The sequence below is a fragment of the Anopheles bellator genome, chromosome 2, assembly GCF_943735745.2.
Source record: "Anopheles bellator chromosome 2, idAnoBellAS_SP24_06.2, whole genome shotgun sequence".
NCBI classification, from domain to species: domain Eukaryota; kingdom Metazoa; phylum Arthropoda; class Insecta; order Diptera; family Culicidae; genus Anopheles; species Anopheles bellator.
The window spans coordinates 27,832,895-27,858,633 of NC_071286.1; the positions used below are offsets into that span (position 1 = coordinate 27,832,895).

General features: G+C 51.1%; 4 protein-coding genes across 4 annotated transcripts in view; 1 reads left to right on the forward strand and 3 right to left on the reverse strand.

Annotated features, from left to right (window-relative positions):
• Positions 1-6,361, reverse strand: part of LOC131207292 (mucin-19) — a 13,265-nt gene extending 6,904 nt beyond the window's left edge. Inside the window, exons 1-4 of the mRNA XM_058199904.1 lie at positions 5,509-6,361; positions 5,144-5,433; positions 2,555-5,086; positions 1,863-2,428 (exon numbers count right to left, since the gene is read on the reverse strand). Coding sequence (XP_058055887.1) covers positions 1,863-2,428; positions 2,555-5,086; positions 5,144-5,433; positions 5,509-6,361 — 4,241 coding nt within the window. The remainder of the gene's footprint in view (positions 1-1,862; positions 2,429-2,554; positions 5,087-5,143; positions 5,434-5,508) is intronic.
• A 4,099-nt stretch (positions 6,362-10,460) lies between these two features.
• On the forward strand, positions 10,461-11,335 carry LOC131207096 (N-alpha-acetyltransferase 20). The gene is made up of 4 exons (XM_058199706.1): positions 10,461-10,601; positions 10,678-10,793; positions 10,867-10,996; positions 11,060-11,335. The coding sequence occupies exons 1-4, from the start codon at positions 10,549-10,551 to the stop codon at positions 11,286-11,288; spliced, it is 528 nt and encodes a 175-aa protein (XP_058055689.1). The 5' UTR covers positions 10,461-10,548; the 3' UTR covers positions 11,289-11,335.
• Positions 11,336-11,339: 4 nt separating this feature from the next.
• On the reverse strand, positions 11,340-13,537 carry LOC131207095 (protein crooked neck). Its single transcript, XM_058199705.1, has 2 exons — positions 13,477-13,537; positions 11,340-13,405 (listed from the first exon to the last, which is right to left on the reverse strand). Exons 1-2 carry the CDS (start codon positions 13,510-13,512, stop codon positions 11,384-11,386), a joined length of 2,058 nt encoding a protein of 685 aa, XP_058055688.1. The 5' UTR covers positions 13,513-13,537; the 3' UTR covers positions 11,340-11,383.
• A 4,481-nt stretch (positions 13,538-18,018) lies between these two features.
• LOC131207293 (protein giant) lies at positions 18,019-19,735 on the reverse strand. The gene is made up of 3 exons (XM_058199905.1): positions 19,702-19,735; positions 18,343-19,619; positions 18,019-18,243 (listed from the first exon to the last, which is right to left on the reverse strand). The coding sequence occupies exons 1-3, from the start codon at positions 19,733-19,735 to the stop codon at positions 18,019-18,021; spliced, it is 1,536 nt and encodes a 511-aa protein (XP_058055888.1).
• Between the last annotated feature and the right edge of the window lie 6,004 nt (positions 19,736-25,739).

A 25,739-nucleotide genomic window follows, 5' to 3' on the forward strand; every position in this document is an offset into this window, starting at 1 on the left:
CCCCCCCCCTAAGTGGATACACGACGCTCTTCCCACCTCCGCGTGTCCCCTTAGGGGTGGGGGGGAGGGGGGGGCAGCAGCGCTAAGGACACAACACCCACCAGCCGGCCGGTCATGCGGGATCTCCCCACGTCGGGCGCCGCTTGGCGGCGTCAGCTGATGCCGCACAAGCGCCGCTTTGCAAATTCCAGGCGCCAGCGCACAGCACATTTCGGCAGCCAAGGTGGCGACGTCTGGGTTCGGTGGAGCGGTGGCCTTCCTCAGGTATCAACAGTACGTGCGAGGCGCGCGGGAGCGTGCAGCAGCACACCTCCGTCCGTAAGGCCTTGCTAATCACGCGGCGACCGGCGTCCTATCATAGCCATCGCACCACTACAAACACAGCCATCTGCCACCGGTGCAAAGTCGCAAGCTTTTTGCATTTGTTGCTGCTGAGGCCGTGTTTTTTTTCCTACACACGTGATCACGTAAACCGTTATGCTACGCCCATCTCGCTATCGGCGTTGCTTCTACATCCTTCTCATTCTTTCACTTCGTTTTCACTCTACGTCCTGCGGCGGAACGTGTTAAGATGAAACTAGATTCAAACGAGCAACTACCATCGGAAGGACTTGAAAGATCTACGATAAAATGTCACATTCCTAGCTGCACAATTGCAAGACGACTACTACGATCGGATTGTGCGGAATATCTGACAACACAAACACGAAAGAGGACAATTTGTTTGATAGATCAAAGGGCTTTCATAAAAGGCCAGATTTAAAATGGGAAAATAGGAAACATGTAAACAAACACGTAACGCCACACGTTGCCCAATTTCTGTCCAGAATGCAGATGACAAAAGATGTCAGAATGCAGCAACGACCCGTTGTTATCATAGCAAGCAGCGACTAGCCCATTGTGGATTCTGCATGCGATGCGAAGGAGGTCGATCAACAGATTCGGGGTCAACATTTCGAGGGATCGCGAGAGTGTGAGAGAGAGCAACTGGCACGAGAGCGGTCGTGTGTGCGCGCGCGAGAGTCAGACTTGGACCTGCACGCGTCTGCTTCCGCCACCGCCGCCGCCGCCCGCCGTACATATGGGCTGTGGCGGTGACAGGTCACTACCACTAGCACCACCGCCACCACACACCACCAGCCGCGGCGTACTATGCGTGTCGCAATAGAGCGGCCACGGTCCACAACAAAACAGCCGGGACCGACACGCGGGAAGGTGAAAAATTTGTTATGAAAGGAAGCATCAAAACGGAACCGAAAAAACACCACCGGGACTCAAAATAGCGTGCGCTTGGCGCGCGACGCACGGCCTCTCTAATAGACGCCAGAATATGTACACGTTTTTTGTGATGGAGCGAGCCGGATGATGCGGAGGAGCCTTGGCAGAAAAGCAGCGGAAAAAGAGTGTTGTGCCGGCGGCGGGCCGTTATCATCATTGCTGCTACTGCCGGCGTACGATTCTCGGAGTATGTGTAGTAATATATCGATCGGATGCCCGGTAGTAGACACACTGGCCGAGGCGAAGTCGGCGACATGGCTACTGTGATGCTCTTTTCGTACAATTTTCTAGTCGCTCACTGTGGTAAACACGATAAAAGTATGTTCGATAAAAATGAGATTTTATTTTAAAAACAAAATGAAATGCTCTTTCAAATGCATCTTACTTCATGCAAATCGGATGACAGATAAAAAAATGCTATAATTAATGCATTTATATATTTCTTAAAAAAACTCGTTATTTATAGGAAATACCGCACTGTTACGCATGCGGCGAACATAAAAAAATGTTTTTTTGAGGTAAAAGAAAAGGAATAATAACTAATTTCAAAGATCAATACAAATATGAATCGTGTCCAAACTTACCTTGGCGTGCGAACCGGAGTTACAGGGAAGGGCGTTATTCCTTCCAGCATCAACTCCGCTGCTTTGACGATCGAGCTGGCAGCGTTCGGGTGAAGAAGTGATGTGCCCTGTATTGAACTGTTCATGCTTCCCGCCATCATGGCCATCATCATCATACTGTTATGGCCACTGTTTGGTCCACCTTCCATCGAGCTGCTACTCCCGCCACCGTTTGTTTCGACCATGCCCAGATCGATCATCTGTTTCTTCGGACGACCCCGTGGCCGCTTGGAGGGTGTACCACCACCGGCGGTCATCGACGATGCTCCAATACGACCACCACCAAGGCCTTCGTCCACGCCGGAGTCCTGATCGTGGCTTTTGTGTGCCAACACTTCCTTCAACAGCTGACCCGCTCCACGTCGTCGGCTCATCCGTACACTCCCTGGTGTTCTCCCGGTGGCGATACCCGCTCCCGGAAGTGTCGGGTATCCGCCGGAAGAAACCATCGAGGCGATGATGCCACCCGTCGATGAACTGGCCCCACTACCGATCGAGCTATTGCTGGCCGTTCCATTCTTTTCCACCTCGCTGCCGGTGATGTGATGATAGAGACCACTGGCGGCGCTAGTGAGTGACGAGTCACCGCTCAGGAGATTAATGTTGTCCGACAAGCTGTTGAGTTGAGTGGTGGCGGCCTTTGCGATGCTCACCGTTGTTGCTGTGGTCGGTTCGTCAACGATCATACAGTCCGAGCTGGAGCCTTCGTCCCGATCGTCGTTCACTAACGGAGCATCAAAGGCAACCGCAGCAGCAATCATACTTGGCAACAGTTTGGCCGCTGCCAACCGGCCCCCAGATCCTCGACGGGATTGTCGACCCCCACCAGTACGCGACGATCCTCCCCGCGTTCTTCGCGTTTTCACCACAACAGGGGGTGTTGTCAGTTCTTCCGCCGCTCCGACGCCGTACCCAAGAAGTTGTTGCTGCAAGGTTGACGTGTTGACCAGTTTCCGACTCGAACCTGCATGCAGCAACGTCAACGTCTCGTTGCCGGATTTGCTATCATCGTCTATAACGATCACATCGCAACTGTTTAAGCCTGCACCGGTCGGAACCGCTGGTGATCTCCGTTGCAAAACCGTCGATTGTCGTTGTTGCTGCTGCTGCTGTTGGTATGAAATTGGTGCCCGGTTTTGTAGCAACGTTTGCTGCAAAACGGAATGCTGAGCCAGCAAACTGCCGACTATGGGATGATCGGTTTGCCGTTCGGTGATCCGCCCTTCGTCCAGTTTACTTTTCTTGGCCTCCGGCGAGCCTGGATCTCCTTGATCACCACCACCACCGGACGACGGAGAGGCAGGATCGGAACCAGCGGATGACGAACTCGTCGAGGTCGATACCGACGTCGAGGTCGAAGTACTGGATACGGACGAAGAAGACGACGACGAGGAGAGTGTCGTAATGACGCCTCCTGGCTCTGCTGTTGCTGCGGGTCGCTTCAGTTCGTTCGCAAGGATCGAACCCGTTGTCATAGGGCTGTTTGAACTTCCGTCTATGGCGGGGCCCATTAAACTCCCGGCTACGCTTTCCTCGCACGCTTGTTGCTGCTGTTCGCCAGTAGTGGTGGTGGTGGTAGTCGTGGAAGACGATCCCTTATTTATTTTAAGTATAATTCTGGGCGAATCGACGACACCACCGAGAGACGCATCGAAGACCATCCCCGAGGAACTGCTGCTGTTGTTGTTTATTGCCACTGGCTCCGTTGCAACTTCCTGTTGTTGGTGTGCCGGCTTCGGAATTGGTTTCAACGTAACTTTCGGCGTAGAGAGAATTTCCGTCTCTTGACCTCGTGGGTTGGCTAGCGTTTTGATGGTCACTTTAGGTATTACGATCGGGACACTCTGGTCCGGCTCTTCGCCCGAGGGCGGTGTCGAAGCGCCCGATGGACCGTCTTTTTCCTCGCCATCATCATTCGGCAGGAAGCCAGCTTTCTCCGTGTGCGGTTCTGCTCTTCTGGTCGCTAGTGATGACGCTTGTGATGGTGGTAAAATAGGTTTAATGTTCAACTTTGTCACCACGGACGATGCTGGCGATTGTGCCACCGCCGCAGTGGCACCGACTGCTAGTGGCGGTCCCGTTAGTGCGGACACTAGTGCTGGGTTGGAGGATTCGTTCATACTTTGGGGCACTTTGATCGTCATTCTCAAGGCGGACGTTGAAGCCGGTGAAGTGATGATCGCGGCGTTCGTGCACGATGAAGATGATACGGACGATGAGTCGATGAGGGAATTAATACTGGTCTCGCTGGCGCTGTTTTCGCCGCTTTGGACTCCTCCCCGGGCCGACTTCAATGTCGGCATCATGGTGGGGTGAGGAATCGGTTTGATGGTCAGCTTCGGAATGCCGATCGGAGCTTCATGGGCGGAAGGGCCGCAAGCTGCTGTTGCATGCTCACCAACCTTCGGAGGAATCGGCTTGATGGTAAGCTTTGGAATCGAGCTGGAGCTTATGTTCGAGTGTTGATCACTCGGTGACGCCGGTTGTAGGTTTTGCGCGGGATGATGATGGAGGCCTCCGGCGGGAGGCGATAGTAGTTTCACCGAAGCCAGTGCGCTCGGAGCCATTGGTAGTACTTGCAGTTCACCACCGACCTGGGCGGAAAGCGGTGACACTTTGGGCGAGAAACTGCTCGTCGAGGACACTAACGAGGCGTCGCTCGTTTCCGCGATCGCTCCCAGCAGGCCGGATGTTTTGATCGTCAACTTCGGTAGCTTCGGAGGCTCGGGCAGGGGTTTAATCGTCAGCTTGACACCTTCCGAGCTCGTTAAGACCGGCGACGAACCCGAACCACCGCCACCGGATGTCGCTGTGGATGGCTGGGGAGACAAAGCAGACGATGCCGTCGTTGCAATCAGCCCACCTCCCTCGGAGGGAAATGTCTTGATGTGTAGCTTCGGGATTGTGCCTTCTCGATGGGCCATTCCACCGCCGCCAATAGCCCCATCACTGTGCTGCTGCTGCTGAACATGTGCCAAATGGTGATGGTTATCCATCTTTATCGTCAACTTAGGAACTAACGGTGTCGTGGGCGATGGCGACGATGAGCCAGAGCCCGACGTGCCACTACTGTCCATGCCGTCAACCTCCTGCTGTCCACCCAGTCCGGACGGTCCTCCCACTTCACTCACAAACGTGTGCTGTTGCTGCGTGTCCGATCCCACTGATTGGCTATGCAGCTGGGGCTGGTGGTGGTACACACTGAGTTGTGGATGGTGGTGATGATGTTGATGATGATGATGGTGGTGGTGATGATGGTGATTATTGTGGTTGTTAACGCCTCGTATCGTCAGTTTAGGCACAATGTGTGGCTCCATTACACTACCCTCCCGAGCGTGATGCTGCGTGGTCCCGTCGCCCAGGGACGCACAGGAGCTCTTGATCAGTAGCTTTGGAATAATCTGCATCTGCTCAGCCACACCTCCGCCGGGTTCGTCGCTCCGTAGTGCGCCAGAATCAACCCCAGCCGGATTGATAAGCGGTTTGATGGTGAGTTTTGGAATGCTACTGCTGCTACTACTGTTTGTGTTTGCCGTGGCAACACTATTGCAATCGGCTTCAGCACCGTCGATCGTCGGCGAGAGACCACAATCCGCCGCTGCTGGAGGTGGTGGTTTCGGAGGTTTGATTGTAATTTTTGGTGACCCGGAAACATCACGGACTGTCGTCGGCGATAATTGCTGGGCGATCGAGGTGTGCTCGGCGGAACTTGCCCCGGGAGTTAGTTTGATGATCGTCCGGAGCGGTTCACGATCGCGGGTTAGGTTTATCTTCAACGGTTCCACCTTTCGCTCCGCAGCAACCGTCGGCGCGTTTACCATCACACAGTCGCTGTCCTCGCCGGATTCCACCTCCCCGAGTGGAGTTGGTGCCGACGGTAGTGGCGCTGCTGGACCGTGATGAGATTCCTGCGGATCGCGCATATCGGTAGTGCCTGTTGGAATCGGATCGCCAATGTGCTCCTCTGCGCAGTTGATGCCTCCGATCGGCTCCCGGTGGCGTGTGTGGTGCTCTTCCACTCGTTCCCATATACCACCATCAGCCGTTACGAGGGAATCCTTCAGTTCATTCTTTTTCGGCGATTGCGTGCTCTGTTGTTGCTGTTGAAAAGAACCACCGATTACAATTCCGTCAACATCCCGTGGGGCGGACAAACGGTTCCGCTGTTCTAGTACTACCGTCCATGCGTCGCTTTGGCGTTCCTTCAACCCCTGCTCGCTGCCAGCTCCAGCTTCCCGTTCCGGGCGCTCTGGCGTCAGTTGGTAGTGGTTGTTAACTTCAACCTCCGTTTCTTCCGCACCATCGGCGTCAGTCGGTGATTGGCGGTGTTCTGCTGCAATTAGTAGCGGTGTCGCTACTTGTTGCTTCGTTGCGTTCTTTTCTTGTTGGCTCGGTCGCTCCTCTAACGATTGCTGGTTTTGCCTTGATTCGATCGTTGGTGAAACTCTTCCACTGCTCATCTTTGTCACTTGGACCGATTGGACCGTCCGTAGCTGGTAGTTGCACTCGCTCCGGTGCTGTTCTTTGGCGGATTCTTCTTCGTACAGAGGGTTGCTACGATTTGCTCGAGACAAATGGACATTTTCGGCGCTGTCTTGCTGGGGATAGGAATCTAGCATGCTTTGCCCGTCGTTCCCCTTTCCCGCCTGAGTCCAATTCAAACGGTTGTTGCCCTGCCGTAGGACCAATGACAAACAACTACTCCGGTTGCGCGACAAAGAGGCACTTTTAGTTTGTGCGCTTCATATGCTGGTAACAGAACCACACTCTCTCCAAATGCATACGCACGCAAACCGCACAAACCAGCCACAAAACGGTCCTCACTTTGATTGTTTTTCACTTCTCCACTTGCTAGTTAGATGGTGTGCACTACTTTATCTCACTGTTTTGATCACTTTACCCTGCTACGCTTGCTACAACCCCGCACATGGAGGGTTTCTTCCACTTCCGCCAGCGCACAGTATGAACTTTCTCATGTCGAACCATTATCACACTGCATGGAAAATATACAAAGTAGAAGGGGAATTAGTTCTATTGTGAAGCGGAACACATGTTTTAGACCGGCAGAAAGCGCAGAAATCTTTTCTAAACATCGCAACCTTTTCCAGACTGTGTCTATTCTTCATTCGCACTGCACAAACACACATACGGTGCCATCCTCACACCGCCTTCTTTGAAGTGACAACTTGCTTCGTGGATCGCTGATGCGGGTCGCGAGTCGACAAAGTATGACACCATTAATTCTGCCCGACAGACAATCATTAAGGCAATCGTAAGTGCAATCGAATCGAGTGTATTGATCAGTGCAACGCCACTAGCAATCGTCTACCACTAATACGACGACCACCGCGGAGTTTCGCTTGCTGCTGATGGCCGTGGTCGTCGCCATCCATCAGTCCTCCCTCGCTCGTCTGTCATTCATCGCTGTGAATGGACGGTATAACCTATAAGAGTGATCGACAGCACACGGAGCGCACACACACCCACACACGGCAGCAAAAGCAACTTCGAGCAAATGTATGTAGCGCCTTCGGATTGCACCAATTCTAGGCGATGCGGACACTCACACCGACGCATTTACCCTCTCATAGGAAAGCCCAACTTCACTGACACCATTTTCCTGCAGCTAACCTCCCAGGCTGATGGCCGAACACGGCCGTACATACTATGGGATTCGTTTCTTCAAATGTCACACATTGAAGACAATGTTTTCAAATAAATCGCGAGTGATGCAATGCATATTAAGGATTTACTTTCCACAAATTTGCAAAGCTGCCAACAGCGAACAATAACTTCATTTTCGATTACCATGTGTCTTCAGATTTAACAGTATATTCCAAAAAGAGCAGCACGAATACCTTCGGCAGGTTAGCTATGAGTTTTGCGAAAAGCCTTGAATTGCTTAACACTACATAATGCTTAAACTGCCTGCTGCTTCGCAAATTCAATGTAATGAAACCATTCATCAATACGACAAACAATAGTACCATGGTAATTTAAAGGAGACGCGAATCTCGCGCGCTTTCGGCCCCTCGTATCCTTGCCATCTGACGGCGTGACCGTTGCGTGGTCAAACACAAGCAGCCACACTCTATTAACCCTCCTGCCTGCCTCTATGCATTAGATTTTTTCTGTCTGATTCTCGCTGCTTCCAAGTTCCTAGGGAACTGCTCGACAACGATAGCTTTCGTGTTTTATGAACGCGAATCAACACACACTAGCCTACAGCTGTATCCACCTTCGTCCAACACGTTCCAACGAATTGCTTTAGCGTGTATGCGTGCATAGAGCGTGAACTGTCGTCTTTCGGTGTGCGTTTCTTGAACTACTCCTTTCCGTCTCTTCGTTCGGTTCATTTCTTCGGTCTGACGGAACGCGCCACTAGAGCCAACTTTTGCCACCACAGGATAACGGCGGTGTTGATGAGGAAGCGGCAGAAGAATGGAGAGAGAGAGAAGGCGCGTGCCCGCGGCAAGTGCTGGGAAATACGATCAAAACACTACTTCTGGCGGTTATCACACACCCGGTCGCACGCAGAGCAAGCACAACAATCGTGCAGAGCAGTGCGCAACTTCATTGTGCACTGGTCGGTCGTCACACGGTGGCCATTGTCCTATGGTGGGGGTCTCGTTTTCTTCTTTTCGCGTTTTATGCCTTATGAATCAACACATCGTACGACACTCATCATTCATTGACACCGTATTTGAAAATGCAAAAGTTGCTCAAAACTCAGCATGGCCAATTGGTCCACCTTTCCGGCTTTTCCGGAGACAGCAGCTAAAAAGGTGGCTCGGTTGCGTTTGTGTGTATAAGGTCTTCCATTTTATGCAATGTCGAAGTGAACGCGAATGATGATGGACAGACGGACGGCCGAACGCCGCGATCTCTCACTCGCTAGCGACACGCCGTCTCACTCTCACCCAGCCCTCGCTATGCGTCACTTTCCTGTCGCGCGCGCGCTCTCTCTCTTTCTCTCTTTCTGTCCGCAAACGGGCTGCACATCGCGCACACCACTATTTACTTCTTTTTTCGCTCTTTCCTCACAACCTACTTTATCTGTACTCCTCCCTCTGGCCAATGGAGGGGCTTGTGAAAATTATGATATTTTCGCCAACGATGACACCACTCGCAAAAATGGGACAGATCGCGCTAGGGATGCGTTTTCCACGCCTCAGTCAGTCGGGTCTTTCCAGTGCGATGTGGCTACACAGTAGAACCCACCATTCGACACAGTGACAGTCCGACCGCTCGCTTGCGTACATCATCTGCTCATTATTACCAACACTAAGGCAGGGGCTCATTAATTTTCCATTTTTACTCAAATCACACTACTGAACCATGGACGCACGCAGCACTCGTGCCCCTTTCAAGCCTGGCCCCCGCAAGAGTGCGCCGAAAGGGTCATGGAGGAATTTTCCACGGGCAACCTTACGACGCCGGCGATTGCCCCCATAATTCGGCGCTGTTCTCGCTCGTCCGAGCTTCCGTCACACCACACACGCGATCGCTTGCTCACTCACTGTCGCCCCTCTCACTCTCTCTTTCGCTCTCGTTCGCTCACTCACCGCAATGGCCCAACAGTTGTTCACAAGCCACCGTTCAACACCATCAAAGTCACACAGGGAAAGTAGTAAATGGGGTATTCTTTTGTGACAGAGGTTCGTGCCTACTACGCACGCTTACCGATCCCGAGGAAAAGTGCAACGCGTCCGTTGTCACTTTTGCGCAAAAAACAACACCAAACAAAACAAACGTCGGGCCGAGGCGAACGCCACGGGGAAAAACGCGTTCGTTGCGGGACGAGCACTCGGTGGGCTCTGGGAAAGAGATTTTCCCTTTTGGTCTGCTGCTTCGACTGCTTACAAGTGCTAACTACGAACACACGCAACACGACGGAACACAGCGCTCTTAAGCCCCGCCGCATACACGCACACACACTCACTGAATCTGGCCGCTACAGGAGCCACAGCACAAGAGGATCAATGTACCAAGCGTAGAACCATACGCGATTTCGACGAAATTTGGGCGGAACTAGTAAATGTCTCCTTCCGATGGCCGCCAGTGGCACGCCGTACACGCGGGCGTGGAAAAGCACAATTCGTCCAAATGTGCTCTGCGGACACAACACGAATATGCCGTTTGCTGCCACTCCGATCAAACCCAAATCGCTTCCCGTCGTGTCTGACGGCAAATCGAGTTCGTTCGAGCAGTCGCGTACGCGTTTCTGGCTTTCTGACACTTCGCCCGCCACTGCTCGACCATTTACAGAGCGTGGGAACGATTGGAACGAACCTTGGGAGATTTTATGATTCAAATTTGTGAAAGATCTTCAGCTTATTATGATTTTTATTATCCGCCAGCTTCAAGCGCCGAAAATCGGTTCTTTGGTTCTCAGCCTGGGAGTCAAAAGTAACGCAGATATAACGTCATTTTCACTCAGGCTGTCAGCCGATGTTCCCAGGCGGAAAAATCAAAAACTGTACAATAAAAAAAGACGTGAGTGAAAACAGCCCTCGCCGGTGTGCAACGATTACTTTGACAGATCGAAATCATTGGAAGGAAGGCAACATTTGGGCAAAAAATACCAAAACAATCGCTCTCCGTTTTCGGATCGGCATCTGTCCATAGTAAAACTTTCTAAGCGATCATGACTACGCTCCGACCGTTCACCTGCAACGATATGTTCCGTTTCAACAAAGTGTAAGTGCAGCATCGAGGCACTGTGATGTTTCACCACTAATTCTCACTTTCCGGCGCAATCTGTTTTTCGCAACAGCAACCTGGATCCGCTCACCGAAACCTACTACCTTTCGTTCTACATGCAATACCTCGCACACTGGCCCGAGTACTTCCAGGTGGCCGAGTCGCCTACCGGAGAGATTATGGGCTACAGTTACGTACGGTCAACACACGCCAACCGGGTGCCATGCTAACGAAATGTGCTCTCGAAACCATTTACTTTCAGTTATGGGAAAGGCCGAGGGCCAGGGCGAGTACTGGCACGCGCATGTAACGGCGCTCACCGTTTCACCCGACTACCGACGGCTTGGGCTGGCGGCCACGTTGATGAGTTTCCTTGAGGACGTTAGCGAAAAGTAAGACCCAGAAACAATCTCCTTTCCTTTCCGCATCTACTAATGCCTTCGTCGTTTGCGTAGAAAACGCTGCTATTTCGTTGATTTATTCGTGCGAGTGAGCAACAAGGTCGCGATCGATATGTACACCAAACTCGGGTACATCGTTTATCGGATAGTGCTGGAGTATTATGTTGGGGAGCCGGATGAAGATGCGTACGATATGCGGAAAGCTTGCTCGCGTGACGTCCTTCGCAAGTCTGTTATACCTCTGGAACACCCGGTGCGGCCCGAGGAAGCCGATAGTATGTGAGCGTAAAAATGTTAATCTAATAAATGGCCGATACGATTAAAAGCATGGTGCAATGACAAATTTTATTAGTTCTCATTCCGGTGTCCAGCTATCCGTTACGCGTCATCCTCGGTGGCGTTGGCGTCTGTGGGCTGCACTGGTGTGTCCGTCGTGTCCTGCTTGCGCTTCCAGTTTTTGGCTGCAGCGAGCAGCTTCAGATTCGGGCGCGCCATTTCGTCTTCCGGGAAGATAAAGTCGAACACTTCCTCCCAGCCCTCCTCCACTCCGGCCTCGGAAACGATCTTCTGTCGTTTCTTCACCTTTCGCGGCATCTTCTCCAGCACCTTCTGCATGCTCTCTTCGTCGCCGTGATCACGTTCGAAATCGCGCCACGCTTCCAGCACCAAAACGCGCGATTCCTTCTCCGCCAGTCCTTTCAGGCACTCGTTGGCCCGTTCGTAAACACGCCGTGCGAGCGGCACGTTCAATCCCTCTTCTTCGTTTTCCGCGCTCATCTCGAATTTGGCGTACGATATCCACACCTTCACGTGTACCGTGCGTTCGAGTAGCCGCTCGTACAGCTGGCGCGCAAACTGGAATTCGCCCTGTTGCACCTCAAAGTCGATATAACTCTTCCACAGCAGTTCCGGCATGTCGAGGCGCGGCTGCTGAATCGCCAGCTCGTAAATGGCCCTTGCGCGATCGGTGTCGCCCAGCAACGACTCCAGCTCCGCAAACTTCATCCAGGTGGTACAATTTTCTGGTCCAAACTCGAGAAACTTTTCGTACAGTATACGGCACCGGTCGAACTCACGGAGCTGAATCTCCAGATCGATGTACCCGCGGAACAGCTTGTCGCGCGGGCAACGTCCGATCGCCGTGCCGAGTGTTTTGCGAGCCGTTTGCAGATTCATGCAGCGAATCTCAAACTGAGCGTACAGAAGCCAGATTTTGCTGAAGGTGAAAATCTTGTGCGGGATCAGCTCGAGGCACGTGCAGTAAATCTGTCGTGTCCGTTCCAGGTCCTCCGTTTCCAGTTCCTCGTACAGGGCGTAGTTGATCCACAGGTAGATGTAGCGACGCCACAGGTTCTTATCCTTCGCCGGCGGCACATTCGCGATCGCTCGCTCGTACGTCTCACGAATCACTTCCGGTTCGTTTTCGTTTTCCACTAGCCGCAGATAGTCAAACCAGGCGTCGTAGTTGGTCGGGTTATCGTTCACTTCCTGCTCGTACTGGAACTTTCGCTTCGATACGATCACGTCCTCAATGCCGGACCGATCGCCGTACTTTTTCTCGTGTATCGTGTACGCTTTGTACAGGTCCGTCGTGCGATCCTTTGGGAGGTGCTCCAGTGCGTACTTGTAGATCACCCGCACCCGATCGTGCTCCTTCTGGCCTTCTTCGAAGCGGGCGAACGCAATGAACAGCCGCTCATCGGCATGATCGTCTCCGAAAAACTCGATCGCACGCTCGTACACCGTCCGGGAACCATTCACAAACCCGTGCGCCTCTTCGAAGCGGGCAAACTTGATCCAATTCTTCACCTCCGGGTGCACCATCACGAACCGCTCGTAGATCGTGCGGGCGCGATCGATCTCCTTGTAGCGCAGCTCGAAGTTGATGTACGTTTGCCACGCTTGCTCCTCCGGTTGCCACTCCATCCAGCGTTCAAACACTTGCCTGGCGCCGGCCACGTTCTCCAACATCTCTTCCATGTACGTGTACTTGTACCAGAACTGATTGGCGCGTGGCATTATCGTGACTGCACGGTCCCACAGATTGCGCGCGTGGTTCACCTGTCGGTGCTTCATCTCCATCTCGGCGTACTTCAGCCAGATCGTAATGTTCCGGTGCTCGTTGTCGATCGCACGCTCCCAGATCGACCGGGCGCGCTGGATTTCCTTCTGCGACTCTTCCCATTGTGCGTACTTGATCCAGTTGCTGACCACCATGCGGTTCTTACGCAGATTGTCCTCGAACGTTTTGCGCTTCCGCTGCTGGTAGTCGGCCAGTTCGGCGGCATCGGAGATTTTCTGCTTCGGCGGTGGTGGCAAAATTTCCAAATCGCGCTCTTTCGCCTCGCGCAGCAACTGTTCGGCCGTGATTTGCACCTCGGCCGGTGCTTTGTTTTTCACCTGAAACGGCATCGGAAAACGGTGAGCGCGGTGTTCGCAATCAGTCGGTCAGCCTTCCCAGCGATTCTTACCTTCGCCACTTTCGGCATTTTCTGTGGTTTCTCCATTGTGAGGGCTGTGTTTTGTGGCGAAACTTTCTACTCAAAAACCAATCTATAAGCGCCCACTAAAAATGAGCATCAAAACAAAAGCTGACGAAACTGCGCAGCTGTCACTGTGGCGTTACAGTCATGGACATTAGAGTAGCAACAGTCCGATGGTATGACATCGACGCAAACATCAAAGGGTCGCACGGATGACGAACTGGGACGGTTTGGGAAACATTTGAACTCGGGAGATTCCGAATATTTATTTAAAAAAAACGAATGCAGAACACACTCTACAAGAAACGTCTTTTCATAAGACTTGTTGTACTCATCGCTAGTCGATGAGTGTAAATTCCCCACATCGATTTATTCAAACATTTATCGAAATTTGTGCGTTGTTGCAATCACAAATGGGTTTTGAGAGTTTTGCAAAGAATCTGCGTCGCACAAAGTATATAACCACACAGCGGGCCCTTGAAATCTTCCTACCACCCGCGACTGTCTGCCAGTGGCAAACGGGGCGATCGATCAATAAATGGCACCGGCGACAAAGTACGGCAGAATACGGAACTTTTCATCATCCTTGCTGCCGGACCCCTGACGTGTTGCATCGGGGGTGTTCCCGCATGTGAAACAATGAGGAAACTGTCCGTAATGCAGCTTCCGCCTCGTCTATTACTACGGTTTGTGGACAGACGCGTTGTGGTCTGTCCGTGCCCGTGAATCTCTATCTTCAACTTCCCTATTCCAACACAGGGGACGCAGATTCTACTAGCCCCTTTCTAAGCTGTCCATCAGCCGATTGGCAAGCGTGGGGCAACAATTAATATCGAAACGCAAAGGGTTACACAGCGAATGGCGACGACTACGGGCTGTGCCGGTTGCCGATGACTGCCTAATCGCAATTGCGATGCATTGCAGGGAATGTTTGGGTGAGGACAACCGGAACACCCTGGAACCCGGAAGAACTAACCCACCACCAGAGGTTTGGGAATATAGAGTGAAGACGATAATGAAATAAAGTTTGCCAGGGCCGGCCCGGCCGTTGCCTAAATGAGAGGGTTACATACGATGATAAAAGGGGAACATACAACCGCGAATGCTCATTGTACGGCATTGTTTGAACAGCATAGCCGGAAGGGCCTTTGTGGCCCTTCTTTGGGGCGGCTGTTTCAGTGAAGATAGCGCCGAATAAGCAGAAAATGTGTATAAGTGTAAAACAAATTTCTGTTATGGAAAAGTTTGTTACATCAACCGATTTACGAACTACTAATTTACGAATATTTAAATGTTGCTTTAGATTTTTATTACATTTGTCATCAACTACACAATTAATCAAGTCCTAAATGGTTTAAATATCGCATTCGGGTTGTTGTAGTTGCCGATTGAAATTCGAATTGTGAAAAACCGAACAACGTGGACGACCATCATTTCTCTTCGGTTCAATTATAATAATTTAAGTCAGTGCCTTTGGGTTGGACTATAAAAACAGGTCAGCAAAGGAAAGGCTTTGCCTTTTGCGGTGTGTTTGCTCTAAAAACCCGCCACGGGAACGACGAACGTCGAGTTTTATTGTTAAGGTTGGATGGCTCGTTGACTTACCAATCATAATGTTAACCGAATCACAATAAAGTAATTTAAATCCGTTGCTCCGCTGCTACACGCCTGCTAAGAGCTGCAGGCGCTGTGATCCTGGTGACCCACCGCGATGGTCAGGAGGCAATAGAAAGGAGAGCAGAAGGCGGTGCCCGAAACAGCCTCGAAGACGGCACGAGGACTGCGTGAAAGGTAAGGGCGACAATAGAGAAAAGGATCGCCGCACATTACATCACCTACTTTGATCTTTCCTCGAAACGACTCGCCATTGGTATGTTTACTGTTCGGTCGTGGCAGGTAAACGATGACATTTCGTCTTAAACGCCGCACCAAGAGCCGTCCGGCGAACAATTCCGGAGCTGGTGCTGATGGTAAAAGAGGAAAAAGTGAGAGAAAATATTTGCATACCGTAGCGAAAAGGATTAGGACCGTTCGGTGAATATTGTTCCTGGGACCCACGGGACGCACGGCGAACGGGCCTTGTACCTAGCACGGCCGGCAAGGACAATTGCATCTTTCTTCGACAATTCTCGTAAATGTCCGCTGCCTGCTCCATAACTCCCGAGAGAGGGTTACGAAAGGAACCGAGAACGGACTGGACTTTGGTCAGCAAACGCGGGTCAGACTGCTGCTGGACCCTTACGGCCCCCGTACAGTAGATGCCCCGTGCTAGACGAGGTAAAAGAAATGGCCGGTCAAGTCAAAGTGCTTTACGGCAACTACCCTTTTACGCATGTCCTTGGAAGGGTGATGGAAGGATTTTTGCAACCCTTTTCGCTTCTTCGCACAATCTGCACACTTTATAGGCATCATCCACCCCCGAATGTCCTTCGCGTCGTTTGCGCACAACTGACCAATGCAACTGACCTCCGAGGCTGCTGCTGCTGCTGCTAATAGAGAAAAGTGTCCTCTGGGCAACTCAGCATGAGCCCGATATGTGTACCGGGAGTCTTATCCCGAAAGAGGTTTAGAGCATTTGCACGGCTAGCGAGAGAATCCTTTGCTATTGTACTTTCGCCAGCCAATCTGCCTATAAAGGACATGGTCGGCTGGCAAACCGTAGAGACTTTTCGCACAACCCGTGCAACGCCATTGCCGTAATAAGATTCAGCATTGACCATACAAGAAACCCTTACACCGTGCTGCGGCAAAGGATGACCCTCGGGTAAAAGTTCTTGCGTCCACCGTGACGGACGGATATTCGCGCGGCCCAACGACCGTTCTTCGGTTTGGGCGGAAGCAACTTTGGGTTTTTCCACTCATTGCATTATCTTTCAACCAGGGCCAGGCAGATACTAGGCAAAATATTTATTCAACCCGTTCCCATCAAGTGCGTAGTCGGAAACAGGATAGCCGGAGCTGCGGATACTTGAACCGGAGGTCTGTCGCCGAGACATCAGCAGACGGATGCGACAGTTGCTCCCTCGAAGCAACAAACAAAACACTGGGACAGTTATGTAAACAGAGACTCCCAGCAAACATTCCGCGGCTTTTGGTAGTTGGTCTCCTCTTCGCCTCGGTTGCCTTTAAAACCAATCATGCCGTCCGCCGAGCTGCAAATGGATGTGCACCGAACCCATGGTTGTTTGCTGGTTGTCGTAGCGGCATTTGGAGACTTTTCTGCAACTTAAATAAAGCACCGGAAGTCGAAGGTCGATGTTTAGTTTGATGTCGATCGGGATTTTCAGCACGGCACAAGCTAATTGACGTACGCCATAAGAGCAACGTACGTTTTGTAGAACTTTAGTTTCCATTCTTTCGGTAAATTATGGTTCGTAAAGGTTTAACAATAAAATGAACGTCTTTTTAAATGGTAGATGACCCACAATCACAAGGTAGTAAGATTTACATCACCATTTACATCATTTTCTTTGCTCATCTCTCATAACATGCAAGCATGCCTATGCCTATGTGCCTATGTTTCATGTTGGAGCCATTCACCACTCTTATTCTAATCTTTGTAATTTAAAAAAATACCTTTTCAAAGATAGTTTTGTTGCACTGCTAGTTTTTTTCTATTTAGGACATTTTTATTAAAGTCTAAAATTTGAAAAGTGAAACTGCAAGCTGAGTGTTCTACCCGTCAGGCAAACGATTTCAGGTCGAAAAAAAAATTAATTTATCGTAATCAAATGCTTATCGAAGTTTATTTTTGGAAGATCGCATTGTTTTAAGGCGATTTTGGCTTAATAAATAAAGAGCGCCGGAGGATTCAAAAAAAGGATTTTCTGATGGGACAGAAAGGTGTGATTTATCACATACTCCTGAAACCTGGTGTAACCGTTAATTCAGATCGCTACGGACAACTAATTCTCAATTTGAACCTTGCACGAAAAAACGACCAGAATTGGTCAGAAGACGTTGCGGTATCTTGGCTCCATGACAATGCGCCTGGACACAAGGCAAAACTGGTTCAAACGCCTTCCGATTTTAATTTATTTTCACGCGTTGCCTGAGCAGCACTTCGATTCCTACGAGGAAGCCGAAAATTAGGTGACTAATTGGTTTGCGAGACGAAGAATTCTTTCGGCGTGAAGAGAGCCTCACTTTTCAAATCTTAGACCAGTTATTTCGTTCCATTAAAACGGCATAAGAAGAAGAAGGCCAATTGTTTACTTTTCGAATAGTTTATCTATTTCCGTTACAGAAAGATCTTAAATGCGAGTTTACTTACAACATAATACTGCTTTTATGGGTATCAGTCATCGGAATGATATAGCTTCCGTGTGGCCCCCCGTTGGGCCCCATTTCCCCGTTAACCTATCGCGCCCTGAGACCCGGGCGCGACCGCATCGCATCAAGCGATCAGAGTCGCCCCGTGATTCCCGATCGCGTCACTGTACAGTAGTTTATCCGAAATCGCTCGACAGTAATTTACATAAAAGGAGCAGAGAGCAGTTTCTGGGTGGCAGCAGCAGTCCCGATGCGGTCCTACGAAGCCACCGAAGCCGTGACACCGTACAGTGCCAACTGTTTGCGGGCCGCGGCCAGCTCAAACTTGAGCTCGATGTTTTCGCGCTCCAGGAACGCAGCGCGGATCGCAATTTCGTCCTCCTTGATGCGCCGCCGGTCGCGCGACTTCTTCGCCGCCGCATTGTTCTTTTTGCGACGCTCGTAGTAAGCAGAGTCCTTGCCAGAGCCGGTAGCACCGTCAGACTCGACGAGAGCAGGGATGGCGCCCGAAGAGGTGGTGGTGGTGGCCGTATTGCTACCAACAACAGCAGCAGCAGCAGAAGCCAGTGCATCTCCGGTCACAGACGACGCAGTGCCCCGCGTGACGTCAGCGTCACTGTGATGGCTGCTGTCACTGTCGTCCTTCGCTGCGAGCCGCTGATTGGATGACGCGCCGTCGGCCCGTTGCGCCATTTCGCTGCATCCTTTCGCCTGCTTCTCCTTCTTCATCGTCGCTGCGGCCGCCGGCGCCATTTTGGATTCGCGCAGATCGTTCGCGTGCCGCGATGGAGTCTTTTCATCGCACGATTCGGATGAGGCGTCGCTCAGGGCGGCCGATTTGGGCGAGCTGACGGAACCCGGCAGCGCTAGACGGCGCATTTTCGGGTTCGAAACCGTCGGTTGGCCCCCGTTGGCGGCGTGGATCTGCTCGAGCATGCGCTTCCGGAACAGGTTGTACTTTTCGGCCGAGTTCGTATCGAGAATGGTGTCGCTGGCCACGAACCCGGCGGCAAGGCTCAACGGGTCCCGCGGGTACGCCTTGAAGGGGCGCGAAAGTTTACCATCCCGGCCGACCACCATCGGGTACTGGTTGCCTCGCTGCGCCACATCGCCGCTCTTGGGTGCCTCGTCTTTGTTCGACTTCCGTTCGCTCGAGCTGACGAGAGCCGTTCCCTCGGAACCGGACTCGGAAATGGCGTCCAGCTCGCGCAAACGAATCGGGCTGGGTGAAAGAGGAGTCACCGATGGGTGGACCACCGCCGTCGTCTGCTGCTGCGGCACAGGACCAGCAAACTGATGCTGCTGATGGCCATGATGATGATGATGGTGATGGGTCTGGAGTGCACCGGCCCCGGAAAGCAGATACGATGGTAGGGCAGGGCCTCGCTGGAGAAGGTGCTGCTGCAGGAGGCTTTCGGTGGCCGGTTTCTGTGCCATCGCCAGGGCATGGTGGAAGGCAGGGGCCAAACCGGGGGCCATAACCGGTGCCGGCGGTTGTGTCGTCAGCTGATGATGGTGGTGACGATGATGCTGCTGGTGGATGTCTTCGAAGTGAAGCAGAGACTTCGTGGGTGATAAGCGACGACCTCGAATCAGCTCGCTGTAGTTAAGGAGGATAGAGCCCTCCGCGGTCGAAGCGGCCTCACACTGCGGGGAACTGTGGTTGCTGGGCGGCGGAGTGCCACCCCCGTCGCTGAAGCAGTGATACGATGGCGAGGGAGTTTTGCGGGTCGTTTCCAGGGAATCGCGGCGCTTCGAAAGATCCAGCACCCCCGAATCGGTCGACTGCGGGCGACAGCTGGGACTGTCGGCCATTTTTGGCGAGGCCGGAGAGTAGAGCGATGGACTAAGACGTGGTTCTGACAGAAACAGGGGGGGGCACAGATCAGTATCGGGTTGAGAGCACTTTTCCCCCCCTATGGGCAACGGAACTCGACTTACCTGGTTTCAAATCCATCATAAATTGGGCCATCATTTTGGATGGGATGTCCGTGTCGCGTATCGTAGTTAACACACTCTCGCGCTGTTCACCGCCACAAGTAACACCAGTTCCAGGGTTTGACAATTTTCACAAAAATTCTTACTTCCACTTTCTCCGGCGTGTCCGGCGAGACGGTTCCGCAAGTGCCACACCGTGTGTTCAGAACAGAAATGACCCCGAGCTTGACCGCCCGGTTTCCTTTTATACCGTCCTGCCCACCTACACCTCCGACGTGATTTGTTCCCTCTCCTTCACGCTCACGCTGCCCTCGGTCTCACGTGAGGGAACCCTTTCGAGTGCCGGGAAAGGCTGAAATCACCCACCCCAAAAGGTTCGTTCTGACAAGCGGACCAATCCCAATACCGGTCCAGGGCGGTTCAAAGGGCTGCCCTCTCTTTTGCATCCTTCCCTTTCCTGTTTCGTTCTCGTTCTTTCACATCGGACTTGTCAGTTAGGCCCGTTCTGGCTTCCTGTTCCATCCATCCTGTATTGTTTTGCGGATCGGTCAAATGCGGATCGAACCACCGCCGACTGGCAGCTTCCAAGGCGGAGAGGCCATGCGCCGCAAGCAAGGGCCCACGGCATTCCGGAATCGACAGACGGATTGGCGAATTGACGCGGCAGGAGAACCCGAGAAGAGAGCACCGTTTCTCCCGGTGCACTTGAGCGGCGAAAGGAAGCACCGAACGAATGGCCAAACTGGCCGAATGCGGAAAAAGGGGTTATGTTTCCCCAGGATCCGGGGCACAGTCCGGAAATTGGAAGGGCGAAGCGGTATTGACTCGTTTGGCTTCCGCATACCAAACGCTGCTAATATGGTGGTGTTGGCCATTGCGCGTTACAGAAAGTTAGATGGAAGCGCATAACATAGTCGTTGCGGCTTGTTATTAAGAGTATTTAAGTTGTAGGGCAAATTCAGTAAATTTAGCATAAAACCTTAAACAAATAATTAACTAACAATCATGACTTTACATGACATATCTTACAAACTGATAATTATTGAACAGGTTACGAACTACGATTGGCCATCTGATGGCGTGTGTGTCAAAGTCATGCCTAAGATTCGAATTGTAATTCTGCACTTTTAGCAAAACGCATATTATATTATCAGTTTGACGTGCTGCGATGTTTTGTATTGTTTTGTAATGTTTTTTTGTGTAGGTCATTTTGATAATTTTATAATCTTAGGCCGGTCCAGCTAAGTAAACGGATTCCATGCGTGCGCTGGTCACTTCCCAAAAGCTATCTTTTTTTTCTATATAAATACATTAAAATTTGCTGCATACTAACAACACTCCAATTAACATTAACACTCCAATTAACAAACAGCATTAACTTTGCAGCGGACTCATCAGAAGTCTGATTTTCCATTGCCTGCTGATTGAACTTGTTTTGTGGGATATTTTGAAATGAGGGTTGTTTTGTAGTGTCTGAAAGATTTTTTAGTAAAACCTAAGGCGCACTGTTGCTTGGCGAAGAAAACGAAACCAAAAAAGCTCCTTAAATTGTACGTTTTTCCCAGAAAAATTGCTTCCCATATTAATTAAGCAACAAGTATGACATCAAATAGCACAAATGTGTTGCGAAAAGTATGAACCAATTTGATAGAAAAGTTGCACGTGCAAAATGAGGCATTCTGAGTCACGGGCCCGGAGACCTGGTTGTTTGCGGAACAACGAGTAACGCGACCTAACGGAAAGCCATGTCGTATGCGCCGCTCCTTTTCCAGTACCGTAATGCGGAAATTCGTATTGGTACACGCACAACCGGGACCGGGACCTTTTCTCGCTCAGGGGGAGTGGTCCACAGCGCGGCGAGTCCTTTCGTCCTTTCCGTCTTCCGCCATTCGTATTCGGCCACGCCACGCCATACGCCCCGGAGGCCCCTAGGCGAAGAGTGGACAAGTTGGCCACGCGTACGGCAACCCTTCCGATCGGCCCTTTTCCACCCTGCCCTGTCATCCTGCTTCGTTCCTGCGCGAACCCACTTCCACCGGTCCCTGAAGGGGGTGAGAACGGTTTTACAGCCCCGTCAGACACGCCACCAACGCCGCCGAACCCCGAACCCCGAATAATGAGAAACAATTTAGCACCCCAAAAACGGGGCCCTCTTTATGTTTTATGATATTGAAATTTTGGCACTCAGTTCGCCGTTCGTCGAGCCGCTCCGGACCGGGGACTCGGACCCATTAGGGTAGGGTCATTTCGCGATCGGGTTCTCGGTTATGGCCATCGGATCGGTTATTGTGTCCCAGTGATTTGCTGACCTGTGAAAGGTGGGCCAAAGGCGCAGAAAACCGAAATCTCTCTCCTGCTTAATAATTCCGTCTTCCCAGGTAAATCTCAATCACGGTGAACACGACAAGGGCCAAAGGGACAAAGTAAGACCTCGAAAGTCCACTTTCGGTGACTAACGGGTTATGGGAAAGTGTAAACTCAACGACACCCACGGAATCGCGCAGAACGTGGCGAGTTTGTTCGGTGGCATAAAGAGACAGAGAGAGAGAGAGAGAGAGTGAAGGAAAGTATCCTTTCGTGTTGTGGGAAGATTGTGTACCGGAGTGAAAAAATAGATCGAACCTAATTAACGGGACATTGTCGGACGCGAATGAATGAAACCTCGACGGCCGTGGGAGATTGACTGAAATCCATGAGAAATTGTTTTATTTGAATTCCAAAATGGAGGAACATTCGTGAGAATCCACTGGAGAGATTTAGTTAGAAGATCTGCCTGTGCAAAGTGGGAACATGTTAATTGTTAATACATTCGATCATAAATGTATGCTTTTCCGGTTTCCTCATGCTCAGCACAAAAATATCAAAATCATGTCGTGTTGTAACTTTAAATCAGGAGCCGAAATATTGAGTTGACTAAAGGATTGGCCATTCGATCTTCGTTACGGTACTTTGCCCACCAACGAACTGTTTATTTGCGGTTTGGCACGGTTTGCACCCAGCTATTAACAACTCCATGCATCGGATGCATCGGATCGGTTGAATAAATAAATATGGCGAACGGTTCAAGTTCGATGATGATTGCCGTGATGACTCGAAGGAAAGAGTTTGGCAACACGAGCCAGGTGGGCCATCGTGGGCTTTTGTTTACGGTGCACTTCCCGGTTCAGTTTTCTTTGCCATGCCATCTCGCTCGCTAGAGAGCTTGTTTCCGGAATGCTGCTGAGGGTGGCCACTGGCATCACTGTGTTCCGGCAATCTGCATGCGTTCCGACCCAAAAAACACCAGAAGCCTGTGCCTGTCTCGACTGAAAAGAAGGTTAGCTGCGTTGACCGGAAGGATAAGCTCCTTACGAGAGCCAATTGTGCTGTCCAACATCGGCAACCTGCTCTCGCCGCCGCCGTCCTCCCTCGCTTGTTCTTCCTCACCGAAGAATGCTAATCTCTTCCTCAAACACTTTCCGGCCGGGTACGGTCCTTCCATTTCCGCACACGGCACAGGGAAACCTGTTGTTGCCAGTTCGGTGGGCACTTTTTTGAGTCTTCCATCAAGCCAGGCACTAAAAGGACACGCCACGAGGAGCATCATCTCGTGCCGGGTCGTGCGCAAAGGGGTCGCCCGGAAGCGAACGCTTTCGGTCGCGTGATCATCGGTTCCTGGCGGCATCACCTTCGGTATTCCCATTCAAGCCGCTCACCGGCAATCGCACTTCACCGATCGGGGCAACATCGGTGAAGCCTTTGTGGGCAGTGCCGATGCGCCCAACACTAATTGGACCAAATCCTATTAACCGTTGTCTCCGGTCCTCGAGAGACCGGACGGGCGGAAATCGCTCACAACCGCTTGACTACAAATGCGCCCGCGGTAAATCCGATTTTTGTTGTTGTCCGGCCAATTTCTCCGCGCCTTTGTTTTACGTACATCCTACATCCTTTTTGTCTTCCCCAGCCTCAGAGGACTGTTTTTTTTCGTTCCGTTTTTTCCACAAAAATTATGAATGAATTTGCCAACACTATCTTCGCTTTATCTGTTCCACCATAGATTGCTAAATGCCCGCCGGCTCAGGATTTTGGACCGAGTGGCCACGCTCCACAAAGATGCCGGTTGGAAATCGGTCGTCGCTTATTGACGACCACTTACGAGTGTTGAGCTGGGGACTTGAGGGTTGAACGACGCAAAGAAACAGGAACAAGGATTAGCGATTGTGGTCGGCGATGTATTCATCGACATGGTCCTGGTTGCCACGGGCCATCTGGGACCCGATGGCAGAGGATCACAGAACATTACGGCGGAAGAGGTAAATTATGATCCATGGTTGACGCTTTCCGAAAGCTGTGGGAATCCTTTCAACTTCCGTTGTCCGTTATTGAGAACAAAATTAGAGATAATGTCCAGTTCGCATCCTTAAGCAGACAGCTGTCGGACCTCACTCACATCTGTTCGATTTGATTTTAAGTTGGATTGGAAAAAGATCCAGACTATCTTATAGCCTACATTACTAAGTAGAAGACCCAATAATTTACACAACCTATATATAGGACACTTTACGAACCTCGTTTCGTGGAACCTATTTATGAACTGTTTTCGACCAAAAGGATGACACGCGCTCCAAGAAAACAACCGACCCACGGCAGAGTGCGCCATCGGTGATTGATTGAAACGTCGAACAGTTGCACCAGAAATCGTTACGATCAATGCAATCAAAGTGAGCGGTGTGCAAAGTGTGACATCCCCATATTGAGCTAATAAAGCCTAACGGTACTCTGGAGCTCTTCCAGGAGCGTCGATACCTGTGTCCTGCGGGAGTTTGAGACCCACAAAAGCTGCAGTCGCACGCCACGCTCTCAACATGCTTTGTCAACAGGCAGGCAACCAACCCTTTTACGGGCCATTTATATGAACGCGCGCATCCAATCCTTATGACGCTCCCGAGAGTTCATCCCGATTGCTCGATTGCTGACGGTGTGCATTTGTTTGCTTTCCCTGCCGGCTCCGGGCTCTAGATTTTTTGCATTTATAACAAAAGCCATTGGCAAAAGCAAACCAACACTCAACAACTCCCGCCTTCGGTTCAATTGCCGCTTCACTCCTGCCCCTTAATCCGCCGGAGGTTGCGATCGATTATTTGATGAAAAATCGAAGGCCTTCAGTGGGATTCCCGGTACACGGAAGGTGAGAAATATCAATCAAGTACCGTAATCGCACTTTCGCTCCCGTTACGGCCTGTCCTCGAATCCTGCGCCCACTTGGCCCATGGGAAAGCGCACCGTTCGGTTCGGTGTGAAAATAGGCACCGTAGGCAACTACGGGATTGGGATTCTGAGATCGAAAGTGTTCAATCAAACCGGGGTTCACACCGGGTGGTTAAACGGGAATCTATTATTCACCGATGGAAGGTGTTGCACACAGGGAAGAGTGCGGATTAAAGTCCATAAAATGTCACCTTGCCTTCCCGTTTGGACTACTTATGGTCTGATTTTTCGAAATCCTTTGCTTGACAATCGGCAAGAGGTTGAGAGAATGTTTGTTGCCTTTTTTCCGTTCCGATGACAATCAACCGGAACGAGGGCTGCGAGGGCCTCTTTTGCCGTGGCATCTCTCTGTGGAACCGTCGCCATCTCATGACGCTCAGAAAGTACCGTTAATTGACCTTTTATCCAGCTTTACTTTTGCACAAATTTGAAAATCGATAAACCCTTCTTTATGTCTATGGGTGACCGCAGCGTGACCGAACAACAAACGACTCCATCTGGCAGCAAGACAGGAACCCGCGAAAGCGTTCGCATTTACCGTTACGTTCTGTTGCCGGCAGTTTTGTGAGAAACATCGTAAAGCAAGCACAATTTTGTACAGAAACTTGCTGATTGTACCAAAGAACAAAATATTTAATTAATATCTTGACATTTTCTTACTTAAATTGAACAACAACAGATTGAAGTTTTTATCCCAACTTGCAACCATTGGGCGCTGATTTACATTTTTTCTCTCTCGAAAGAAAATGATTCAATCATCTGCAGGCACACTTTTTACTCAATTGAAGCCA